At 41.4% G+C, this 20,760-nt stretch overlaps 1 protein-coding gene across 1 annotated transcript; it reads right to left on the reverse strand.

The window, feature by feature from the left end:
• Positions 1–10,516: 10,516 nt before the first annotated feature.
• LOC136455895 (5'-3' exoribonuclease 3-like) lies at positions 10,517–19,806 on the reverse strand. Its single transcript, XM_066455606.1, has 23 exons — positions 19,443–19,806; positions 18,653–18,755; positions 18,235–18,311; positions 17,912–18,103; positions 17,640–17,759; positions 17,486–17,548; positions 16,883–17,029; positions 16,631–16,795; positions 16,373–16,450; positions 16,166–16,252; positions 15,440–15,712; positions 15,250–15,345; positions 13,745–13,840; positions 13,471–13,541; positions 13,209–13,337; positions 13,045–13,121; positions 12,914–12,954; positions 12,760–12,834; positions 12,503–12,660; positions 12,146–12,250; positions 11,988–12,063; positions 11,815–11,897; positions 10,517–11,733 (listed from the first exon to the last, which is right to left on the reverse strand). The coding sequence occupies exons 1-23, from the start codon at positions 19,644–19,646 to the stop codon at positions 11,049–11,051; spliced, it is 3,201 nt and encodes a 1,066-aa protein (XP_066311703.1). The 5' UTR covers positions 19,647–19,806; the 3' UTR covers positions 10,517–11,048.
• Positions 19,807–20,760: the final 954 nt, after the last annotated feature.

A 20,760-nucleotide genomic window follows, 5' to 3' on the forward strand; every position in this document is an offset into this window, starting at 1 on the left:
GCATGTGTGTTAGCATTTTCCAAAGCATTTTACAAGGGTCAAAGTTAGCACACTATGTTACTAAATGCATATGCAAGAATCATGTCACCTAGTGGCACTCGATAAACCGTTTAGCCAAAGATTTCCCCTCTTTATAGTACGGCTATCGATCCTAAGTCACTCACGCCCTCTATGGTGTCTTGAGTGCAAAACAAAAACCTGTCATATACCTTTGCCTTGATCTTCTCAGTTTTTTATTTTTCTCTTTCTTCTTTTCCAAGTTGAGCTTGATCATCATCAACACATGTCCATCTTCATCTCCATGGACTTCATCATCATGCTCCACACTTGGATTGCACCAACCTAGCTCATATCACAATTCATGATAAAGGTTAGTGCTAGGTTTCATCAATTATCCAAAACCAAACTAGGGCTTTTGGACATCTTGCAAATAGTTGCCCAAACAAAGAGAAGCTCAAGTTGATGAAGGAAGAAGAGAATTTAAAGCATGTCAAGTGCTTCAAGTGCTGCACATGGGGTCATCTCACCTCTATGTGCCCAACCAAACAAGTGGTGAAGCAACAAGTGAAGCCTCAACCAAAGCCATAAGTTGAGCAAGAAAAGACTCCCCAAGAGCAAGTCAAGATCAACCATGAAGATGGTGGTGACTTGATGAAGAAGAAGAAGAAGACAAGGAGGGGTGGAAGAAAAAGGCATCCAAGGCTTATTCAAGATGCCAATATGATGAGCAAGAATCAAATTGAGAAGAGAGATTTGGCTCACATCAAGTGCTTCAAGTGTGGAGATATAGGACACTTTGCCTCAGGGTGTCCTACCAAGCTTGAGAAGAAGGCTCAAGCAACTCATGAGAGGCAAGGCAATGAGAAGCAATAAAGAGCAAGGAAGAGAAGTCTCTAACCAAGAGAAATTGCTACTCATGCCGGAAAAGGGAACACATGACTAATTCATGTCCCCTAGGTAACACTCCTAAGCCAATTTCAATTAATGATGATTCTATGCTTAGGAAGGATGGAAATGGTACCTCTATGATTGCTATTGCAAAACATCCCACTATCCATACTAAGGTTTTGCCTAAGTATGTTGCACCTAATTTGAGAGGACCCAAACTAGTTTGGGTACCATCAAAAAGTGGATGAATGTGTGTAGGTACCATCGGCATTAGAGGCTTCATTCAATAGAATTCTTATTGTCCATCATAAGTTGAGTAAGTTGTGAAGCTTAGTGCACATCCAAACCCAATGCCAAGTGAAAATTGAGTGAAGTCCAAATATCACAACATACAAGTGCAAATATTCAAGTTGTGGGTGGTTTCATTGGATATATTTGAAGGCTTGCAAATATTTGAGTTGAAGCTTGCTAGTTGAAAGATCATGAACTGCCAAGGTATATCTCTAGTTGATCTAATTCATTTGGGTGCATATGAGTTAATTGAATTGGATATATATGCATATGTTGCTTGCTATAAGATGATTGAATGGATTAATTGCTTAGTGATTAAATTTGAGTTGGTTTGAATGGATAAGTTCATAAGATAACTTTTAGTAAGTGTATTAAATGGATATATGTCTTGTGAAAGTATTCAAACAAATTGATTTCAAGATTGGTTCAATTTGAAGAAGAATAGCTCAATGTGTTGAAATATGTCATTTATTAAAAATATGAGCTAGCTGAGATCAAGTCTGAGTTTGAGTGATCAAATCTATTTGGATTGGCTTGAAATTTATTATGCATGCTCTAGACTTATGGTATTAGTTTCTGCTTGAATTTCATAATAATTGGATAATAAATGCTTTGGTTTTGGAGTAGATCTTGTCAGCTATAGTGCATCAGTTTTCAGCATGTAGCAGTGTGGAAAGATATGAAATCTGGTAGCAATCTAGAAGTCAAATGAAGCTTAAATTTTTATAGCTGCTAGAAGACTTAGTGAGGAATATCTCCACCAAATTTCATGATATTTGTATCCTTATATTGGGAGATATGAATTATTCATTGAAGGATACAGAATCTGCTAGAAAAATGACAATTATTGGATTGATCAAGAGTCACTTTGATTGAATGGTCCTCAAGTTGGAAACATGTTTATAAGTGATTGAGGTACCTAAGTTTGGTTTTGAATTGAGCTACAAGCATGACAAGTAATGAGTACAAGGACATTTGATTGTGGAGTGTACTTGGCAAACATTTGGTACTCTAATTAGAGATCAAGATCAAACTCAAAGATGAAAATGAAGTTTAAGTTCTAGTGACTATTGGAGATCTTTTGGAAGAAAGAAAAGGACTTAAACAGTTAGAAAGAAAAGTACTTAAGGAAGGATTCAAGGTTACACATCAAGTTAAGTCCATCATATGGATCAATCAAACAAAGTCAATTCAAGTGAGTATCAAGAATGGTTCTTTGAAGAGAGGCCACTTCTCCCTAGTGTAGGGACTTGCCGCCTTTTATAGTTAAACCAAGTGTAGTACTTGGAAGGCTAATATGGAAGTGGTGATCCAAGAAACATTGGAGATGCTTAATTGAAGCAATCAAAAGGGTTGATCTAGAGAGCAAGAACACCCAAAAGAGAGCAAGTCATGGAATTTCAAATTGTATTCTCATATTTGGTGCTCTCAAGCAAGCATTGACAAATGATGAAGCAAGCCAACCACAACAAGAAAGTGCACTTGATCAAAAGTGGTTCTCAATTCATATGGGTAAAGAATGGATTTCATATTGATGATTAGTCTTCACCAAGCTATAAATTGGACTTCATATTGCTATTGGAGTAATGAATTAGAATCTATGTGACTATCCTCTACTCCAACATAGCAAAGGTATCATTGTAATGTGCATGATCATTTTCATCCCTTACTAGTATGCGGTTAAGTGCATATAGTACATGCTTATTAGGATCATGCATAACAAATGAAACATTTAAATTCATAACCTACCACTATTGCTTGAATGGTTAATTAATCTAGTGGTATGTGTATGAGTTTGTTCATGAGCTAGTGAACCTAAGTGCTTGATCTAGTTTGGATTGTTAAACAAGTAACAAGTACAACATTGTCAAGATAACCCTTGCAAGAGGTATGAAAAAGCTTGTCATTGGATCAAACCGGACTTGAAAGCTTAAGCAAATCAATCATACAAGAAGGTGGTTCCACAAGTGATCCTCAACTTTAAGTGATCATCAAATGAAGAAAGTTCCCTCACATTCAAGAGCTCAAGATTATCAAGTGAATGACCCATGTTTGGACATAGGGGGAGGTGTCCCACCAATTGGTATCAAGGTCACAAGATCCTACACATGGTGTCTAAAGAGCTATACAAGTGGTGTCCATAAAAAATGAAGATTCAAGTGTCAACCATCTACCCCAACCCTTTGTATCATGAGATGCACACCTTATATGGAAATTGGTGACAAAGGGGGAGAGATTAGTACAAAGATATCATGGGAAGTTGGATTTGGACATAGATGGACATGGATATGGACAAAGAGGGAGCAACATTGAAGAAATGAGAAGGATCAAAATTCTTGGACAAGAGAAGCACACAAGTAGGGGGAGCTAGCTCATGAACTTGTTTGTTTGCATTTGATATGTGCATAGTCATGTGCTTGCTTGCATTGCATAAGTTTTTAAATTTGATATGCATGCTTATGTGGTGTATGCTAGTTGTAGAACTTGAATGATGATTTGATAACTAGCATGCGTAGGATGGTAGCTAGACTTGTTTTTCAACACATGGTACTAGAACCTTGCTTATAATGATTGATCTCACGGGGTTTCTAGTGTTTTTGTTGTTTAGCTACCCATGGTGCTAAGGATGGTGTTAAAAGGGCAACTCCGATTGGTATCACGCTTCAAAGGTTTATTATATACACCTTAGCATCATTAGTAGTAATTACTCTCCCACAATTCCTATCTATACATATGTGCGAGCTTCGAACCAAACACTCTTAGCACATATGTAGAAGGAGCTAATACTACCAATTTAGGTTTATGGTACTTGTCCAAAATCATTTACACATGGTAAAATTGCTTGGGCAAGCAACATGAATCCAAAAGAGCTTAATTTTCATATCTTTATAGAGTTGATATCAATTACCAAAAAGGGATAGATTGAAAGGTCCTTGTTTGGTTTTGGTAATTGAGTGACAACCTTGGTGGACTAATGCTACTTTTGTTTTTGTCTCTTGGCGGCGATTCAAGCCGCTCGATTGATTTTTAAGCGATCTGTCGGCTTCCCCCTAAAGGGGGGCTCTATAGGTGGACCCCTCCGAACTCCTTGCAGGAAGGCGGGAGCTAAGGCTAGTATGTGGTTATGTGAGAATATGCAGGAGATTAGTCCATAGGTGAATATATAATGAAGGAGCTCATTGCATATGAGACATGAGTCATGTGACTAAGGTGGAGAAGATCAAGATGAGGCTTGGCTTGATGGACCGGTTGCAAGAGTGAAGGGCAAGTCAGAGGCTTTGAAGCGCTGGACCACGTGGCGGGATGCTTGAGCAAAGACTTGGCGTTGATGGATCGATACAATGGTGAAGAGCGAGTGAGGTCAAGATCGATGAACCAATAAGGTCATATGATGATATGAAGTGGATCATGTCATTGTTGATCGTGTTGGTGCATGCATTGCATCGACATTGGAGGAGATGGAATGGAATGTGCAAGGCAAAGGTATAACCTATAGGGAATTTCATTTCACCAGTCATACGTGTGTAGAGAAGTTATGACCGGGTTTAGGATAGATGGCCGTACTATCAAGAGGGGCAAACTTGTTTGTATATCAGTCATCTAGTACCACTGGAGTGATCTAACTTTGCATCGTTGCTAGGATCGAGTGGCATGGCAAGTTGAGTGGCTAATCCTTTGAAAAATGATTGTGAAAATGCTAACACACATGCACATGGTGGTGTATACTTGGTGGTGTTGGCACATTTGCTAAGGAAAAGTTGTTGGAGTTGAATTGGATTAACTTGGAGAAGAGAGAAAGGTTTTTCAGTGTGCTCTGAACTATGTGATGGCTATTGGATTGGAATTCTATGTTGACCCATTTTGCTTTGGATCAAATTTACTAGTGGGTTGTGTATCCATCTGAGTAAGCTTTCCAAAATGTCTAAGATCATCGAATTCAGAGTTCGAAGCTAAGAGTTATAGCCATTCTAGCGTTGAAAGGTGTGTGACCGGACTCCGTGACCTACACGTCCGGTCAATACCAGTGAGTCCGGTCAGTGTTTCTTTCGCGTGCAGAAGCGACCGGATGCTAGGGGAGTCCGATCATCAAAAGTGCTCTCTGGAACCTCTCTGGAAGTTATCAAACTCTGGGAGAGTCGAGTCCGATCGCGGGAGAAAGCGGAGTCTGGTCAGTTGTGCAGAGATGCGTTGGTAACCGAACTCGGCCTCGACGCATCCAGTCGTTGGACCTAGGCATGTCCATTTAGGAGTATGAGCGTGCGGGAGCTAGCCATTGGAGCCCAACAGTTGGCTTCGAAAGGAGGGGACGCGTGGTGTCATCTTAGTGACCGGACTCTGTGACCTACGCGTCCGGTTGTTATGACCTACGAGTCCGGTCAGTGCGTGTTTTGCACAGTGAAGGGACAATGGCTCTTTTAGCCCTTGGGGCTATAAATAGAAGTAGTGGCTGGCCTTGGGCTGGTTGCTGAGCACTCTCACACCTATGTGGCTTGTGTAGGAGTGCTTGGATGCTCTCTAACTCACTTGTGCTTGCAAGAGTGCGAATCGATTGCGAGTGAGTGTGATTCTAGTGTGTTGCATTGTGAGATTGCATCGACTAGAACTAGGTGTTCGAGTTGCAAGCCGGTGGTGCTTGTTACTCTTGGAGGTTGCCACCTAGACGGCTTGGTGGTGGTCTCCGTCGAAGCACGCACAGAAGATTGTGAGGTGCTCCGGAGAAGTGATTGTGAGGGGCATTGTGCTCACCCCGCGGGAACCGCGAAGAGCAACACTAATAGAGCGTGTCATTGAGCTACCCTCACTTGTGGGTAGGTTCTTGCGGTGTCCGATGTGCGGACTTGGCGGGTGATGCCAATTAGCCGCCGAACCACCAAGTGAGCGGTCGACACAACGGGGACTAGCGTGTTGGCAAGCATGTGAACCTCGGGATAAAATCATCGTGTCATCCTAGTCTTCCCGTGGGTTTGCATTTTCTTTTACACAAGCTTGTATTTACCTTCATATACATTGTGCTTGTGTAGTCGCTCTAGTAATTAGTTAGCTTGTGTAGCTTGCTAGTTACCTTCTTGCTTGTGTAGCATAGAAGTAGCTCCCTTGCGTAACTAATTTAGTTTTAGTAACCTTGTTAGTTACATTGCTTAGTTTATGTAGCTAAGTAATTTGCGCTCTTTAAATTGGCATTAGTTGCCTTGTTATTGAGCATTGCTAGTGAGCTTAGGCTTTGTACTTTTGCAAACTAGTTGTGTAGGAGCTCCCCCGTTGCTTGAAGTACTAGTTGCATAGGTTTGCGTGACCTTGCTATTAGAATTGATTAGGTGAGCTCTAGCTAGCCTGACACCTTTGTTGCCTAATTAGGATCTTTATAAGGTGCTTGTGAACTTAGATAGAGGGGTGTAGTCTTGGCTAGACTGGTAAGTTTAATTCTGCATTTATTTTGGTTAGCTGGCGTATTTAATTTTAGAAATGACTATTCACCCCCCCTCTAGTCCGCCATCTCGTCCCTTCACGCGCGCCGCTGATCCCATGGAGCCCCCTAGATCCCCTCTAAGAATTTTTGTCATACTGCTTTGAGGAGGAGAGACCGGAGGTTCAAGATGAACTTTTAGCCCCTTAAACTTTCATCCTAGAGGTTCTAATAGGTTTCACATACACATACACATAGGATGGTAATTGAAAATATCAACTCAACAAAAGGTTTTGATGCATTATTTACTATATGTGACATTGACGACACCCTACGATGATTGCACCATCTTGATCTCGCCGGAGGGCATGGCCGCATTGGAGGGCGCTGGCTTGACACGGCTCGTGAATACTCCCCGCGATCCATGTTTGCATCGCCTCTTGTTCATGGTGGATAGAAGTGGAAGAATGATCAATGTGATGAAAGGAGTGAGGAGTATCATCTCACTGACGTGGATGCCCATAAGTCATGGCAGACGTAGCCGTAAGTACCTCATGTTTGCCTGTATGACCACGAGGACCAGAGCAGGCAGGCGGTCAATAATGGCTCCAACAAACTGTGTATATTAAGTACCAAGGTTATGTTAAATTAAATTGACTCTAAAGAGAGAAAGAAAAGGATTGCATCTAGGTTACCTTGAGGAGGAGCCGTCTCACGGACGGCGGGGTTTTTTTTTTTTTGCCCTTAGGGGCATATGCTCCTACCCAATGCAATGCACCGCATGGGGATGTGTGTACTAAGGGCAGATTTAACTTTTTCGCATCGCACGTCCTTGGCGTCGCGGGTAAGGAGTGGTATCCCTAGTGCCCTTGGCAAGCAGGCTCACAACTACTAAGATGGTGAGCATGCCTGACAACACCCACATCGTCATGTTGGCGAACGGGACTGGGCTCATATCCGTGATCATGATGTAATAATGTGATGTGAGTAGAGGAGCATGATAGGGTTGGTGTTGTGGAAATTGTTGTTGTTGTTGTTGATAGATTAGATAGTAGAGGCAAGATTTTACATATTGTTGACATATGCACATGTTCTTTCTTATTCTCTCCATAGATAGCCAGCCACCTTTATCTTTATCATTGTTTGGGGAATAGGCACCATCTTTATCTTTATCATTGTTTGGGAAATGGGCATCGCATCGAGCAGGTACCCAGCCCGGACATCCGAGGTCGAGCAAGCATTTTTTTTTCCTCCAACCACACTGTGAGCAGGGGGCGGACACAGTACGCAAGGAGCGGGGACACGTGCCCCCACTCAAGTTCTTGGTTTTCAAAGAAAATGCCTTTTCCTGTTGGTGTAGAGGTCCATCAATAACAAGCCGCCACTCAAATTTTGTGCTAGTTCCACCCCTGTGTGGGAACATACGGCTGGGCGAGAGAATTGGCAAGATATTTAATGCAGACCCTAAGTGTGTTTGCGCTAGCTATAGCTATAGGTATAGATGATCATTTAGGGTTGGCTTTTGCACATAATAAAAAGTGCAAACTTCACTCGGCACCTACTTGAAGTTACTTAGCCCTGGAAAGAGTCACGATCCTCTAACATAGAATGAGGTGGGATGAAAATGAAAGTATTTATCTCACCCTTGTGGGCCTCTTGCCAAAAGGGTCTCTAAAACAACATGAGCTTGCAAAAACAACTTTAGTTTCACGTGAAGCCAAAACCCAAACTAAACATGGCTGAAAGATTCAAGGTCTCTAGATTTTGAAGGCTGCATATTGACGTGGGAAGAATACAGAGATTGCTGCAATTGGATAGGTACAGAGTATGCAAATTGTGGAGGCTGCGATGGAATTGGGCACAGTTTCGATTGGGGATGAAGAAATATCCAAGTACCTTAGGTGTTTCAGTTTGACAACCAATTGGGGAAGGTCCGTAATAGGGCTGCCTCCCAAATCCAGTACGCGCAAACACCTAGACTGAAGAACCATCTTGATGTCAAAATTATATCCTCATGAATGGAAGGCACGAACTCTACGAAACATGCTCTGAATAACTTCAGGCGCTTCCATGTCATCAACCAGTGATACATAACAGCATCCTTGCGACCATTAACCTGGTTAGAACTCATTGTCTGAACTTCATCCCTTGCAACCGATTGTGCAAGGCCATGCACCAATTCATAAATCATATACTTGGCATTGCCGTCTTCTTCTAATTCCTTCTTTGATAAATCATGCTCCTCCACTTCCTGAAGGAATGACATCCACAACAAGTGCTCAAAGCAGTCATTCGCTCTATCAAAAGGTTATTCGCTGCGATACTTTGTAGGTTCAATAAAACCAAGAGCAACTCATTGCTGAATAAGCTTATCCCTGCCAATTTCATGGCTCCTAGGAAACACCGAACAATAAGCGAAGCACTCCTTCACACTAGGTGCCATCTGGTCGTAGCTAAGTTTCAGAGATGGCAAGATCGTCTCTTCCTTCTCCATCTGCCATATCTCACTGTCCTTGACAGCCACCCATGATTGTTCATTTTTGTTGAACCTCAAGAATTCAACATGCTCCCAAGAGCCTTCGCTGCTAATGGCACGCCGCCGCATTTGTGAACAATTTCTTTGCCTACCTTACCAGCTTGGGATGCAAATTCTCCTCCCCTTCCTCGAATGCCTTGTACCTGAATACCTCCCAGCAGTCGTCGTCCGAGAGACCCTCGAGCACGAACGGCGCCACCGTGCGAACCATCGTGGCAACCTTCCAGCTCCGTGTAGTCACTATGATCTTGCTGCCGCGCTTGCCGTCCTTAAGGAGTAACCGCAGTCTCTCCCACTCCTCCTGATTCTCGCTCCACACGTCGTCGAGAACGAGCAGATACTTCATCCCCGTGAACGTCCGCGACAGGAAGCTCGAGACGGCGTCGAGGTTGTCAAGGTCGCACTTCTCCTTGGTCGCGCTCACGATCGGCTGGACCGGAGTCCGAAGCTGGAGTCACCGGACATGGAGACCCAGACCTCGTCTTTGGCCCCTTATGCAGGCCCTTTACATCCAACCAAACAAGAGAAAGTTGTAACCCACTAGCGTTGATAGCCCCTTATGTAGGCAACCAATGTTGCTACACCTGAGGCAGTTGTATTGCAAGATTGAACCGCAATCTTAAAAAAACGACAGTGCGACAGCACACGAGAGTGACAAGGTCTGAAAGGATTCCTACCAGCACAAGTTCGGGCTCTGGCGTCTTCTTGCCCGACTAGAATTCCTCATTAGAACATGAATCGTGAGTCAGTGAGCGTGAGGTCTCTGGCGTACGTTGCTATTGTCACCTACCCCTTCCGTCTCATTAAAAGTTTCGTTTTTTAACTTTTAGACTTCTTGTTTGATTGTTTATCTTATTCAAATTTTTTATATAAATAATAAAATAAATAAATTATTATTAAAGTATCTTTAATACTAAAATAAATAATATTTATATGAAAATTTTGAATAAGACGAACTGTTAAAAAGAAGTCTAAAAATCAAAAATAATACTTTTAATGGAACAGTGGGAGTACTGTCTAAAGCTAACTATGCATACTGGATGTGGAAAACAGGTTGCGAAATATAAGTAGCTTAGGCGAATTTGCGTACATCGTCTTTCACAGCCACCCCTGTTTCTCACGTCACATCATCTTTCACAACAACCGCTGTTTCTCACATTTCACGGTATGATTCCGCATTGTTCTCTTCTGGGCTCGAAGCGAAACTGCACAGGAACCAACCATTCGCACAAATTTGTGAGTGCACGACGAAATACGTGTTGAACTGGTACTTAAGAACGCCATGCAATGCAATTGTTGGAGCATCCACCAAACACTCCGCCATAGCTTCTGCACTCCTACAACAGTGAGATTTCAGAGTCTTAACTACAAATCATAACGTTTCTTCCTCACCTGGCAACCACAACCGATAAGTCTCACTTTAATTAATGACATCTAAGAGTTCATACATGACTTGGAATACACTCATCATCAAAACTGAAAATAGGCACTCCTACATACACTTATCTGATATTAAAATGCCCCCAAAACTTGTCAAGTCTCAGAGTAAACGTCCTTCAAAAATATTCTTCATTGGAACCTATTTAAGCCCCAGGGCGCTTATACAACATCTTCTAAATAAATGGCAACCACAAATGAAAGAATGGCGACTAGCCACCAGTACCTGATGGCCCGTTGATAACAGTAGTATACAAATCTTGCTTCACAAAACCTCTGATGCCACAAACTAGCTGCTTCAATGGCGACCAACCACCAGTACCTGATAGTCTGCAGTAGCATACAAATTTTGCCTCCCGTCTTTGATGCCACCACCTAGCTGCTTGAAGGTCACAAGACTTTGCAGGCTATTCTGCCTATGCTTTAGCTGAGTTTCTCCTAGCTCTACTAACAACAGACTATGAGCTATAACATAAACTGGGTCACAATCTATTATCTGCTGTATCCAGATGGAGGCCTCTGGTTTGAACTTCTGTCTAAAGCACCATAACGGTTCTGTGGTTGCTGTGACCTTGAATCAGCCCTTGTGGGTGGTGGCCTGCCTCCGTAGGGCCCTCGCCCAGCATATGAACTATATGATTGCTGCTGCCACTGCTGGCCTCCGCCATATGGAGGGGGTTGGTAGCCTCCACCATGGACCCCAGGATATGCTGACGGAGGTTGCCCATACAATCCAGTAGCCGGTGGATACATGTTGCTCTGCTGGTACCCATATGCAGGTGGAACCCTGCCTCGTGTATCATGGAGGCCATCTCTTGCATATGGGTGAGATTGTTGCCTTCCATAGTTACCTTGTTCATATTGCGAAGGCCCCGACCTTTCATACTGATAATGACCTGATCCTGATGATGCATAAGCTGGTGGTTGACCATTTGATACACTAGCCCTAGGAACATACCATCCAGGAGGCCCAGCAGACTGCCCCACTCGTGGAGGCATGCCTTGATTGCTGACAGGGGGCACTACATTCAGATGGTGCAAGCCATTCATTATAGTTTGATATGGCATTGATGTGCCACTATGTTGCCCCCTACCAAGAGCATTTAAGCTGTTTATGACAAGTCGGTGAGCTGCCTCTCCAAGTTGACGGCCTGATATGGCACCAGGTGGGTTTTGCCTAAGAACCATTTAACAAGATCAGGATTTTCAGTTAGCCCACAGAAACGTTAAATAAAAAACAAAAAGGGTGATGAAAAACCTGTTGCTATTATCATGAGGCCGCCGGCCACTATCTTCATGCCACAGCACTGGAGGTGGTTTCAGATCACCAGCTTCAACAGTCTGCAGAGAAGAGTGAACAGAGTCCTTATTAACAGCTAATATCATGATGCTTATGCCACACAGCAAGACACTAAAATACAAGTTTCAAACCTTCTTGGGTATGATAACACCAACTGGCGGACGGGCTATGTGCTTATGATGATCTGGAAGCTTGTAGATTGAGCATCTGGTTGATACAAAATCCATAATTGTTCAATATAGCAATTAAACAAGTACCAAAACATGTCAAGCAAAGGGGTTAAGCTTACATCACTTGATTGTCCATAATATCCTCCAGGCCATCCACAGGAGACCTGAAGATAGGAGGGCATGGATCCCCACTGCAAAGTGTTATGTAGCCATTCATTCCTCCACTGTACAAAATAAGAGCAGGTGTTAAGATATCTGGAAAAAAATCCTCTTAGCACATGTAGAAATCAGCCACATTTTCTCAATTTAACAAGCAGGCAAACTGGTTCACTGCTCTTTAAATCATTATCCCCAACCCCTTCCCCACCAGTCCACAAAACAAAAGAAAGCGTCAGTACAGAAATATCAATACAGACACACTTAACAAAATAGTATTACTTGTCAATCAACAACAGTCCTGATTGAGCTTAGCTAACCTAGCAGAAGGATCAAGATTTTCTTTAATTTCATTTCTCTTTTTGTCAGGCAGATGTCCAAATTTGCTGTTCAGAGAGTAGATATAAGGCGAAAGTGGATGTGAGCCATTCACAAAAAGCATATCAAACATGATGCTGTTTCTCCTTGCTTCTTCAGGCTACACAGAAGACGACAAAAACAAAGGAAATCTTAGAAGATTCTCATTCATTGTGCCTTGTAATGCATAAATGAATCGCAAATTGTTTCATCACCATACCGTCAAAGTATGCTCAACTTTTTTTATCTCAGCCAACAAGCGAGCTTCATCGATAAACGGTAGTTTTGCAATCCCCTGAAAAACATATATTACAGTTACTAATTAGACAAGTAGATGTGAAAAATACAAATGTGCTCTTGGAAGGGCAACTTACTTGCCAAGAATATCTCTTCCCATTCATATCTACTTCAAAATCTGCATAGTAAATGGGATCATGAATCAGAAAACAGCTAATATCAAAGATATGATAATATAGAGCACATCACATTAACAAAATCAGCAAACCTGTAGGATAAAAATCAATTATTGGTGAATTTGGATCGGTCATCAATCGACGATACTGTAGCGGTAGCGCATGGGCACTGAAATGGAAAATTAATGTGACAGCAGTTAAAATTACTTTTGCACCATTGAAGGCCTTATTAAAAAAACAATCGCAGTATATTCACCTTGCAGCTGGGAAAACACCCATAAGTTGATCGAAAGGTTTGAATGGTGTCCCAAGTTCAAATTTAATATTAAGTTGGCCCAATCCACTTAAATCCGAAGCAAACGGAGCATAATGATAAGGGTAGAACCTACATATACCAAGGAGATTTTAGAGAATGTGATAATGGACGTACAGCGCGAAAGAGTAATCAAGCCTGCCAAATGACAAATGAACCTCTGCATAATTTGATATATTTGACTAACTTGAGCAAGCTAAATTACCATTGCCATGAGCAGACCCCTTCATAATAGTAGTGCATTACCCAACACAATCCTTCAGTGTATTTGAGAACCTAAGAGAGCATCTAATAAGATTAGAAGCAGGTCGCAATAGCAGCATTCTTTAAAAGGAAGCAAACATGCTATTCTCTCAAAGCAAGTAAGAACAGCAGCAGCAGCAAAGCCATTAGCCCCAATCGCAAGCTAGTTGCCTACGCCAAAAGTCCACAGTACTGTAACAAAAAATATTTCCTCATGCCACTAGTGAGAAACTTACAACATCTCTGCGTATTTCTTCAATCTGCTCGGGTGTTCTTGCCCCAAATTTCTCTTCATAGTACCTTTCCCTCCATCCTGGTTCTCCAAGCTTCACCTGAACAAAACAAACATTAATGTTTCATAGTTTTAAACATGTAAGGTGTGAAATCATTAATGAATTAATGCATTTAAATTTCACAGTAGGTTATTGTTGTCCAAAATGCGGGGCTACATTTTTTTAATAAAAATGAACACACATAGGGCATGCTTTGTTGCTACCTTGGACTAAACTGCCTGGGTAGAAGACCTGCCTGGACTAGTCCTGAGTTTTTGTGTCTGGTATGAAGACCTGGCAGTGTAAGCTGCCTGGGTTCAACTCTAGCCTACCCCAACTTGTTTGGGACTTAAAGGCTTTGTTGTTGTTGTTGTTGTTGTTGTTGTATGAAGACCTGGCAGTGTAAGCTGCCTGGGTTCCAGGCCGAGGAAATGGGGCACCTGGGTGGGAGGCACTGCCCCAGATCCCATCATCCCACCTGCCTGGACTATAATCGACTCCCTCTCTACTAGCATAGGGTTCTCCTTGGATAAGAAAATTTTCATGATTCAGTAAGTGGAGTTTGAGACTACAGTAGAATGAATGAATGATTCTTGAGTTTGCAGATCTGGTGACCATTGGCTTCTCCACCAGCTGAATCTTGCTTCTCTCCATTTGCCACCATCTGCAGATGCCGTGCTAGAGGTTTCTTCTTCATCAACACCCTTAATCATCCGTACGATTCAGGAATCCAGGCCATGTTAGAGGTAACTCCCTCACTTCTCCATACGAATCAGCAATTTGGGCTTCTAGCAGGGCTTCTTGCTTTGATCTGGCATAGCAAGATGAGGGCAGGATCGTCTTTTTCTATTGTTTCATTTCTTTTCCTCCTAACTTGCTTTGGACTATGCAAGGTTATGAATAGAACTCGAATGAGTTTGTTACTAACTGTAATGCAAGTTTTTGCTATTGTTTATGTACTTGCAGAATTAAACGTGAGTTGATGGTTCCATTATTCTCAAAATGTTCAGTTATAACATTAAAACTCCAGGTCTAATATATATTACTGAGTGCTTACTCAACCAATGATATCTGGAGTTCTTTTTCCATAAAATATTTGGTTTGGTTGTTTCTGCCAATGTGTTGCAAATGAGATGTTTTATTTGGTGGCAATCTCACCACACTTCTAAACAATGATGAGTGCAACCCTAGGCAACTAATGAACCGAACACTGCCTGTCTCTTCTATCAACTAAGGCTGTATCCAGGGCTTCAACCAAACGGTGCCAAGAATTCTGGATCTGTCTGGCCAGCCAATTTTGCAATTGGTGATAGGAAGCTCACACGCAGATCAAGTACCCAGGCAGCTAGTCCGGGATCTCTAGTGCTTCTAGTAATCAATGGTGTTCAGCAATATTTAGTAATTTACAATGCACGCCTAGTTGAACCAGCTTCAGTGTTCACAAATAACCAGTGATTTAGAAGACATACCTTATCCTCCTCTGGATTGTCAGAATTAAAAATATCTGATTTCTCGCGAAGTGCATCTTTAAGCATTGACTTTAGTTCTTCTTTGTTTTCACGTTCCTAACAAAGTCATCAAGAATGTCAGGTGAAAATGCAAGAAGTATTTGTTGCAAAGTACATTTGAGATCTTCTCAAACCATATGGGAAGAATTACTTGGGCTTCAAGGTCATTTTCAGCTTCAACTATGGCTGCGGAAATGCTGGAACCTGACGTTGATACTCTTGCAACTTTCCGAGCTCGACTGTTCCTTTCTTTATTGTCTCTATGGGATCCATTCTGCTGATATGGCACAGGTACAGCCCCAGAGGCTAGGCGAGACCCTTGAAAACGTTGAACAGGTACAATAAGGTCATCCCTAACATGGGGATCCAGATCATCACCCCGCTTCGCTTGAGCTTTGTCCCGTTTTATTCTTTCCGCTTGACGCTACAACAGGGTAATATGATTGCAAATTGTAAGTGAAAATGCCTAATTCTTCTTCAAATTTTTTTGACAGTTGACCAGAACAAAAGCAGAAAAAAGAAGGTTTGCAAACTTTTTGCACAGGAGTTCAAACTGCTTTTTACAAATGCTTTAGACGAGTTCCAGGTCATACATACAAAGGGACATGCACAGCTAACCACTACAAACGCGCTACTCTGCAAGTAAAATTCATGACTAATATATCCAAATTCTTCAACACAGAAGAAAAAACCCTTTTTTGTTCTACTACATGGTACCAGTACAGTTAGAAATTTGAACGTGTAGGAAGTCAAAAAGGGACTAACTGCTTCGCTAATTGCTCTTGTTTGTTTCATCTCTAAGCTAAGCCAACTTGCTTGGGAACAAAAGGCTTTGTTGATTGCTAAGAGAAACAAATCAATAATCATCCTTGTGTACCTGATGCAAACGGGCTCTTTTCTGAAATATTTTATCCTCATATGAACCAACTGCTTGAATGAAGTGCTCAACTCTGCTCAGATCAGGCTACATCAGCAAGAAGCAAGTTAATAATTCAATACCATTGTGGATCAATTGAAAATATAATAATTTCTGAATCTGTCCAGCACCAACAGTCCAACACCAACAGAAATGAACTTTGATTACCGTGCAAGAATCAGTTAAATATCCACCCATTGAGGGAAATTCCTTCTTGTACACTGCCATTAGCAAATTAATAGCTCCCTGAGAAAACCAGGACATCAGTATGACAAATTGAGGAGTCAACTGCAAGCATCTAGAGGAACTTACATACAGAAAGTTAAAGAATAAAAAGAGATCCAGTGTAGCAGCAATTGGAACTTAAAGGTACTAGGTGCTAAGATGGATGCTCAGTCAAACAGTGGGGCACAAACAGGAACAAACCTCACGGATTTCTAGCGTCGGCATATGTGGAAGAAAATCGTTGCCAACAAAGAAGCACATGAAGATAAAATCATCAACAATGCGTTCAAAATCAATTTTGAAAGGTGGGTTTGGCATTCTGAACTCGTATTCTAAGTATTCCCGCAGGGTCCATATATTCAAGAACTGCACAAGCACAAAAATAAACACAAAGGTATTTAGTGAACTCATCAAGATGTCTTATGAAACCACATGTTACAACAGACAAATAACCTGGTAAGGCTTCTTGGGAACAATAGCATCGCCCTTCTCATCAAACTCCCCAGCTTTTCTTTTCACCTTTCCTTCACAGTTTGCTGCTAGATGTCCCACCTGACCACACAAGAAGCATTTATCCTGCTGTCCAGGTGTATAAACTACCTGAAAAAAAAAACAAGTGAGCCATTGAGCATAGCATAAACAAAAGGAATAACAATGCAGGGACAGCTGATAATATATATTCTTTAGACAAAAAGTAACATACTTCCTCTGGTTCCATAATTCTAGTTGTTTTGGACAACACAGTTTCTAAAACATAGTTTGACAATGATTTTCTACTATAATATATACAAGAATCAAAACAGATATACAATTTTATTAAAGTATGTTTTAAGACTAATCTATGCATGTTGGTTTAGTGTCTTAAACTAAATATTGTAGAAGTTGTTGAGTCAAAGTTCGAAAAGTTTGACTTCAGCCTTGTCCAAAACGGCAAGAATTGTGAAACTCGAGGAGTAGAGGACAGGAGAACATAGAACAAACTAAAAAAAAAACTTGAACAGGGACAATAATATGTATAAGCATTTAAAAGTATAGTCCACACTGAGGAAAGCTAACCTCTCTCAGTATTGAGAAGTGTACTTCATGTGTCGCCAAAGCTAGCATGATCAGATCTGCGTCCTGCAATTTATGGATACACAATGCTGCATTAACAGGGCTAGAAGAAATAAAATAAGCTACATTAAAAATAATATAGGTTTGTCAAACATACCAGGCCATACAGGCAATGGCGCGTATTTGGGTTAAAGCCAGACAGATTCCGTTGGCCGCGAATATATGACATGATTTTATGTTCCCCTTCACCAGGAACATTGGCATCAGACAAAATAACCTTCAAAAGACCTTAATTAGAACATAAATGGCTTTATTGCATTCAGGCTTTCTGAGGTTACTGGCAGCCTTTCTCAATATAAGGAATGAAGGAGGCTAATCTAAACCATTGGTAGAAAATAGAAACTTAAATCAGTATCAACTCATACTTACTTTAATTTGTTTCCACCCAGGATCATAATTCAATCTAAGATGGATGTAATACTGCAAAGCAACTGATAAAACAGCCATAAACTCAGTCCCTGGAGTAATAACATTTGAATCACATGTTTGTGATTGCTGTTTTGGAGGAAGTTTTCTGCCTTCCCTCTCAAACTCTTCACGTAGCTGTTCTTCTTCTGCAGCCTGCGGGCATAGGAATATTGAGCTGTGATTGCAATAAAATGGTTGCATTGCAACTGCGAAAAATACTGAGCAAAAGGATAGTACACAATCATACACAGACCAAAGGAAGATAGTTTCGGTAGAATACTGACCGCATCAGCTGCATCTTTTGCAGCTCTGAATCGTCTAGAGCGCTGCTGGTTCATCTTAGCACGAGGAGCAACACCATCTGTAAAGCCATTGTACCACAATTAAAATTATGAGCAGCAATAAATCAAATATGATCACAGGTATAAGAACTACATTGATCATTGAATTTAGAGGACATGCTCATTCCAAAAGAGCAGACATGAATTATTACATATGAGAACAAACATCCATAAGGTACAAACGCTTACATAGTTATGACAAGGTAATCCACATGTACATAGTATATACATAATAAAATACACAGATTCATGACTTCTACATGATCATAAAACTACAGAAACTCTGCTAGTTCACACAACAATAAAATAAATAGGTGGAAGTGCAATAAAATTTCCTCCGCTATGGGCATATTCCACGTACCAATGGCCATGTACAAAAGCTTCCGGGGGCGAACCATGACGAATAGTCTGTCGATATAATCAAACATGCACTGGAAAACCTCACCAAATGTTGTTGGGGAGGGCTACAGAGAAAACCATGGTCAACATTTAAATCAGCAAGCAAAAGCAAATGACAATTAAGTTACAGAGAATAAAGTAAACAGTTCCAATAAAAACGTATTGATGTTTTTTTATTGTATCGATATCTTTTTCTTTCTTCCTCTCTGGTTTGTGGCTGATGTTGAGGCAGCTGCCACTGCTCCTTTCACTAAAACTATAGATATTGACATAACACCATACAGTCTGCTAACTGAAATTGATCCAAAATCATCGACATAGATAGCTCCAAAAAGGCAACTATTTGTTGGTAATTTGCTTCCATTGCAGTTTAGCAGACAGAAACAGAATAAATCTGTACAATTCAGCTAAACATTACTTTGAAAAATCGAATGAATTGCGACGATCTCAATGTCTTTGAGATGACTGGAAAACAAAAACAATTTAGCAGCTCCTTTCTCTAGAAGCAATCAGATTACTGGCAGAGCACAAGCTAAAATAACCAATTCCCTCCTCCAACTTCTCACTAGTCACTACTCGATAGTGACCAATCACAAACCTACCTGATTACCGCAAACGCAACTAGCCGGATTACCACAAACGCAACTAGCCGGATTACCGCATACCCAAATAACCCCCACCATCCGCTCTCCAACGCCCAAAGCAACCCAACCAATAGGGAGGAGAGGGGGAAGGAAGGAAGTCGTACTTACCCTGTCCTCCGGGTGGAAGCAGGGGTGTATGATTCCGTTCATATCGAGGTAGAGGTTGTCGAACTCGAGGCCGTTGGGGTTGGGCTTAGAGGTGTCGACGGGCACCTTGACGCCCTCGATCTCTACGGGCTCCTCCTCCACTACGTCCACCACCACCATCGGGTACTTCTCCGCCAGCCACCGGTAGAACGCCGGGACACCCATCTCCGCTGCTGATGCCGCCGGCGCGAGCGAGGCCTCGCCGGAGTAGGAGCACGCGGGAGACGGAGGGGAGAAGAGGCGCGAAACCCTAACGAAGAGGGGACGGTCACTGTTGGGCCGGGCTCCCAACTTCTGACGAACAAATTGCGATGACGTCAGCGGTCAGCGGGATTTGATGGAGCGTTTGTGTCAGAGAGAGAGAGAGTCGGGGTATGGAAACAGGAGCTCTTTCGAACAGAAAACAGTTAGCGCGTGTTTAGTTGGTGCCCAACTTCCAAAAAGTTGCTACAGTACCTGTCACATCGAATATTTGCGGCCCGTGTATGGAGCATTAAATGTAGACGAAAAGAAAAACTAATTGCACAGTTTGGTGGGAAATTACGAGACGAACGTTTTGAGTCTAATTAGTCCATGTTTGAACACTATTTGTCAAATAAAAACGAACGTGCTACAGTAGCCCTAAAATCCAAATTCACCCAACTAAACGAGGGCTTAAGCATTAAGAATAGATAGAAGCAAGGCCCTGTTCCGATAAAAAAAAGCAAGGCCATGTTGGAATCACCATCTCTAAAGTTTAGAGGTCAACCTCCAAATAAGTATTCTAAAATTAGAGCTAAATTTTAACCCACCCCCTAAAAGTCCATTAGAGCATTAGACCAAAAATATGAGCTAAAGTGCTCTAAACTTTCATTCTCCCTCGCTAAAAGACACTAAGTGTAGCAAGAATGATTGATTGTTGATCTCAAAAGTTTATTTTTTCTAGGTAAAGTCTAGATACATTATAAAATCTATATACCAAAAAAGTTAAATCGACTTATAAATTAGAATAGAGGGAGTAGTGAATAAAATTTCAAAGCTATGCGTTTAGCTTTCACTCGTGGCTATTTTTTCTTTGTTTCTCGTTTTTTCTTTTCTTTGCCTTGTATTTTCCTTTCTTTTTTATTAATTTTGTTTTTTTTTGTTTAATTGTTTCTTATTTTATTATTTCATAGTATTTTTTCCTTGTATCTATGATTTTGTGCTAATATTTATGTGAACTACTATTTATAGTGCAATAATACTATTCTTATAGTATATAGTAGATTCTAACTTATAGAATTCTCGAGATATTATATGA

Source organism: Miscanthus floridulus, chromosome 6, assembly GCF_019320115.1.
Source record: "Miscanthus floridulus cultivar M001 chromosome 6, ASM1932011v1, whole genome shotgun sequence".
Taxonomy (NCBI): Eukaryota; Viridiplantae; Streptophyta; class Magnoliopsida; order Poales; family Poaceae; genus Miscanthus; species Miscanthus floridulus.

Bases quoted from the DNA above. Each gene is read 5' to 3' on its own strand.
- LOC136455895 (XM_066455606.1), bottom strand. From the start codon at position 19,646: ATGGGTGTCCCGGCGTTCTACCGGTGGCTGGCGGAGAAGTACCCGATG. The intron at 16,796-16,882 runs GTTATTTGTCTG...GTGCTTGTGCAG, and splicing joins TTCCCAAGAAGCCTTACCAG to TTCTTGAATATATGGACCCT. The intron at 12,835-12,913 runs GTAAGTTGCCCT...TATGTTTTTCAG, and splicing joins GGAAGAGATATTCTTGGCAA to GGGATTGCAAAACTACCGTT.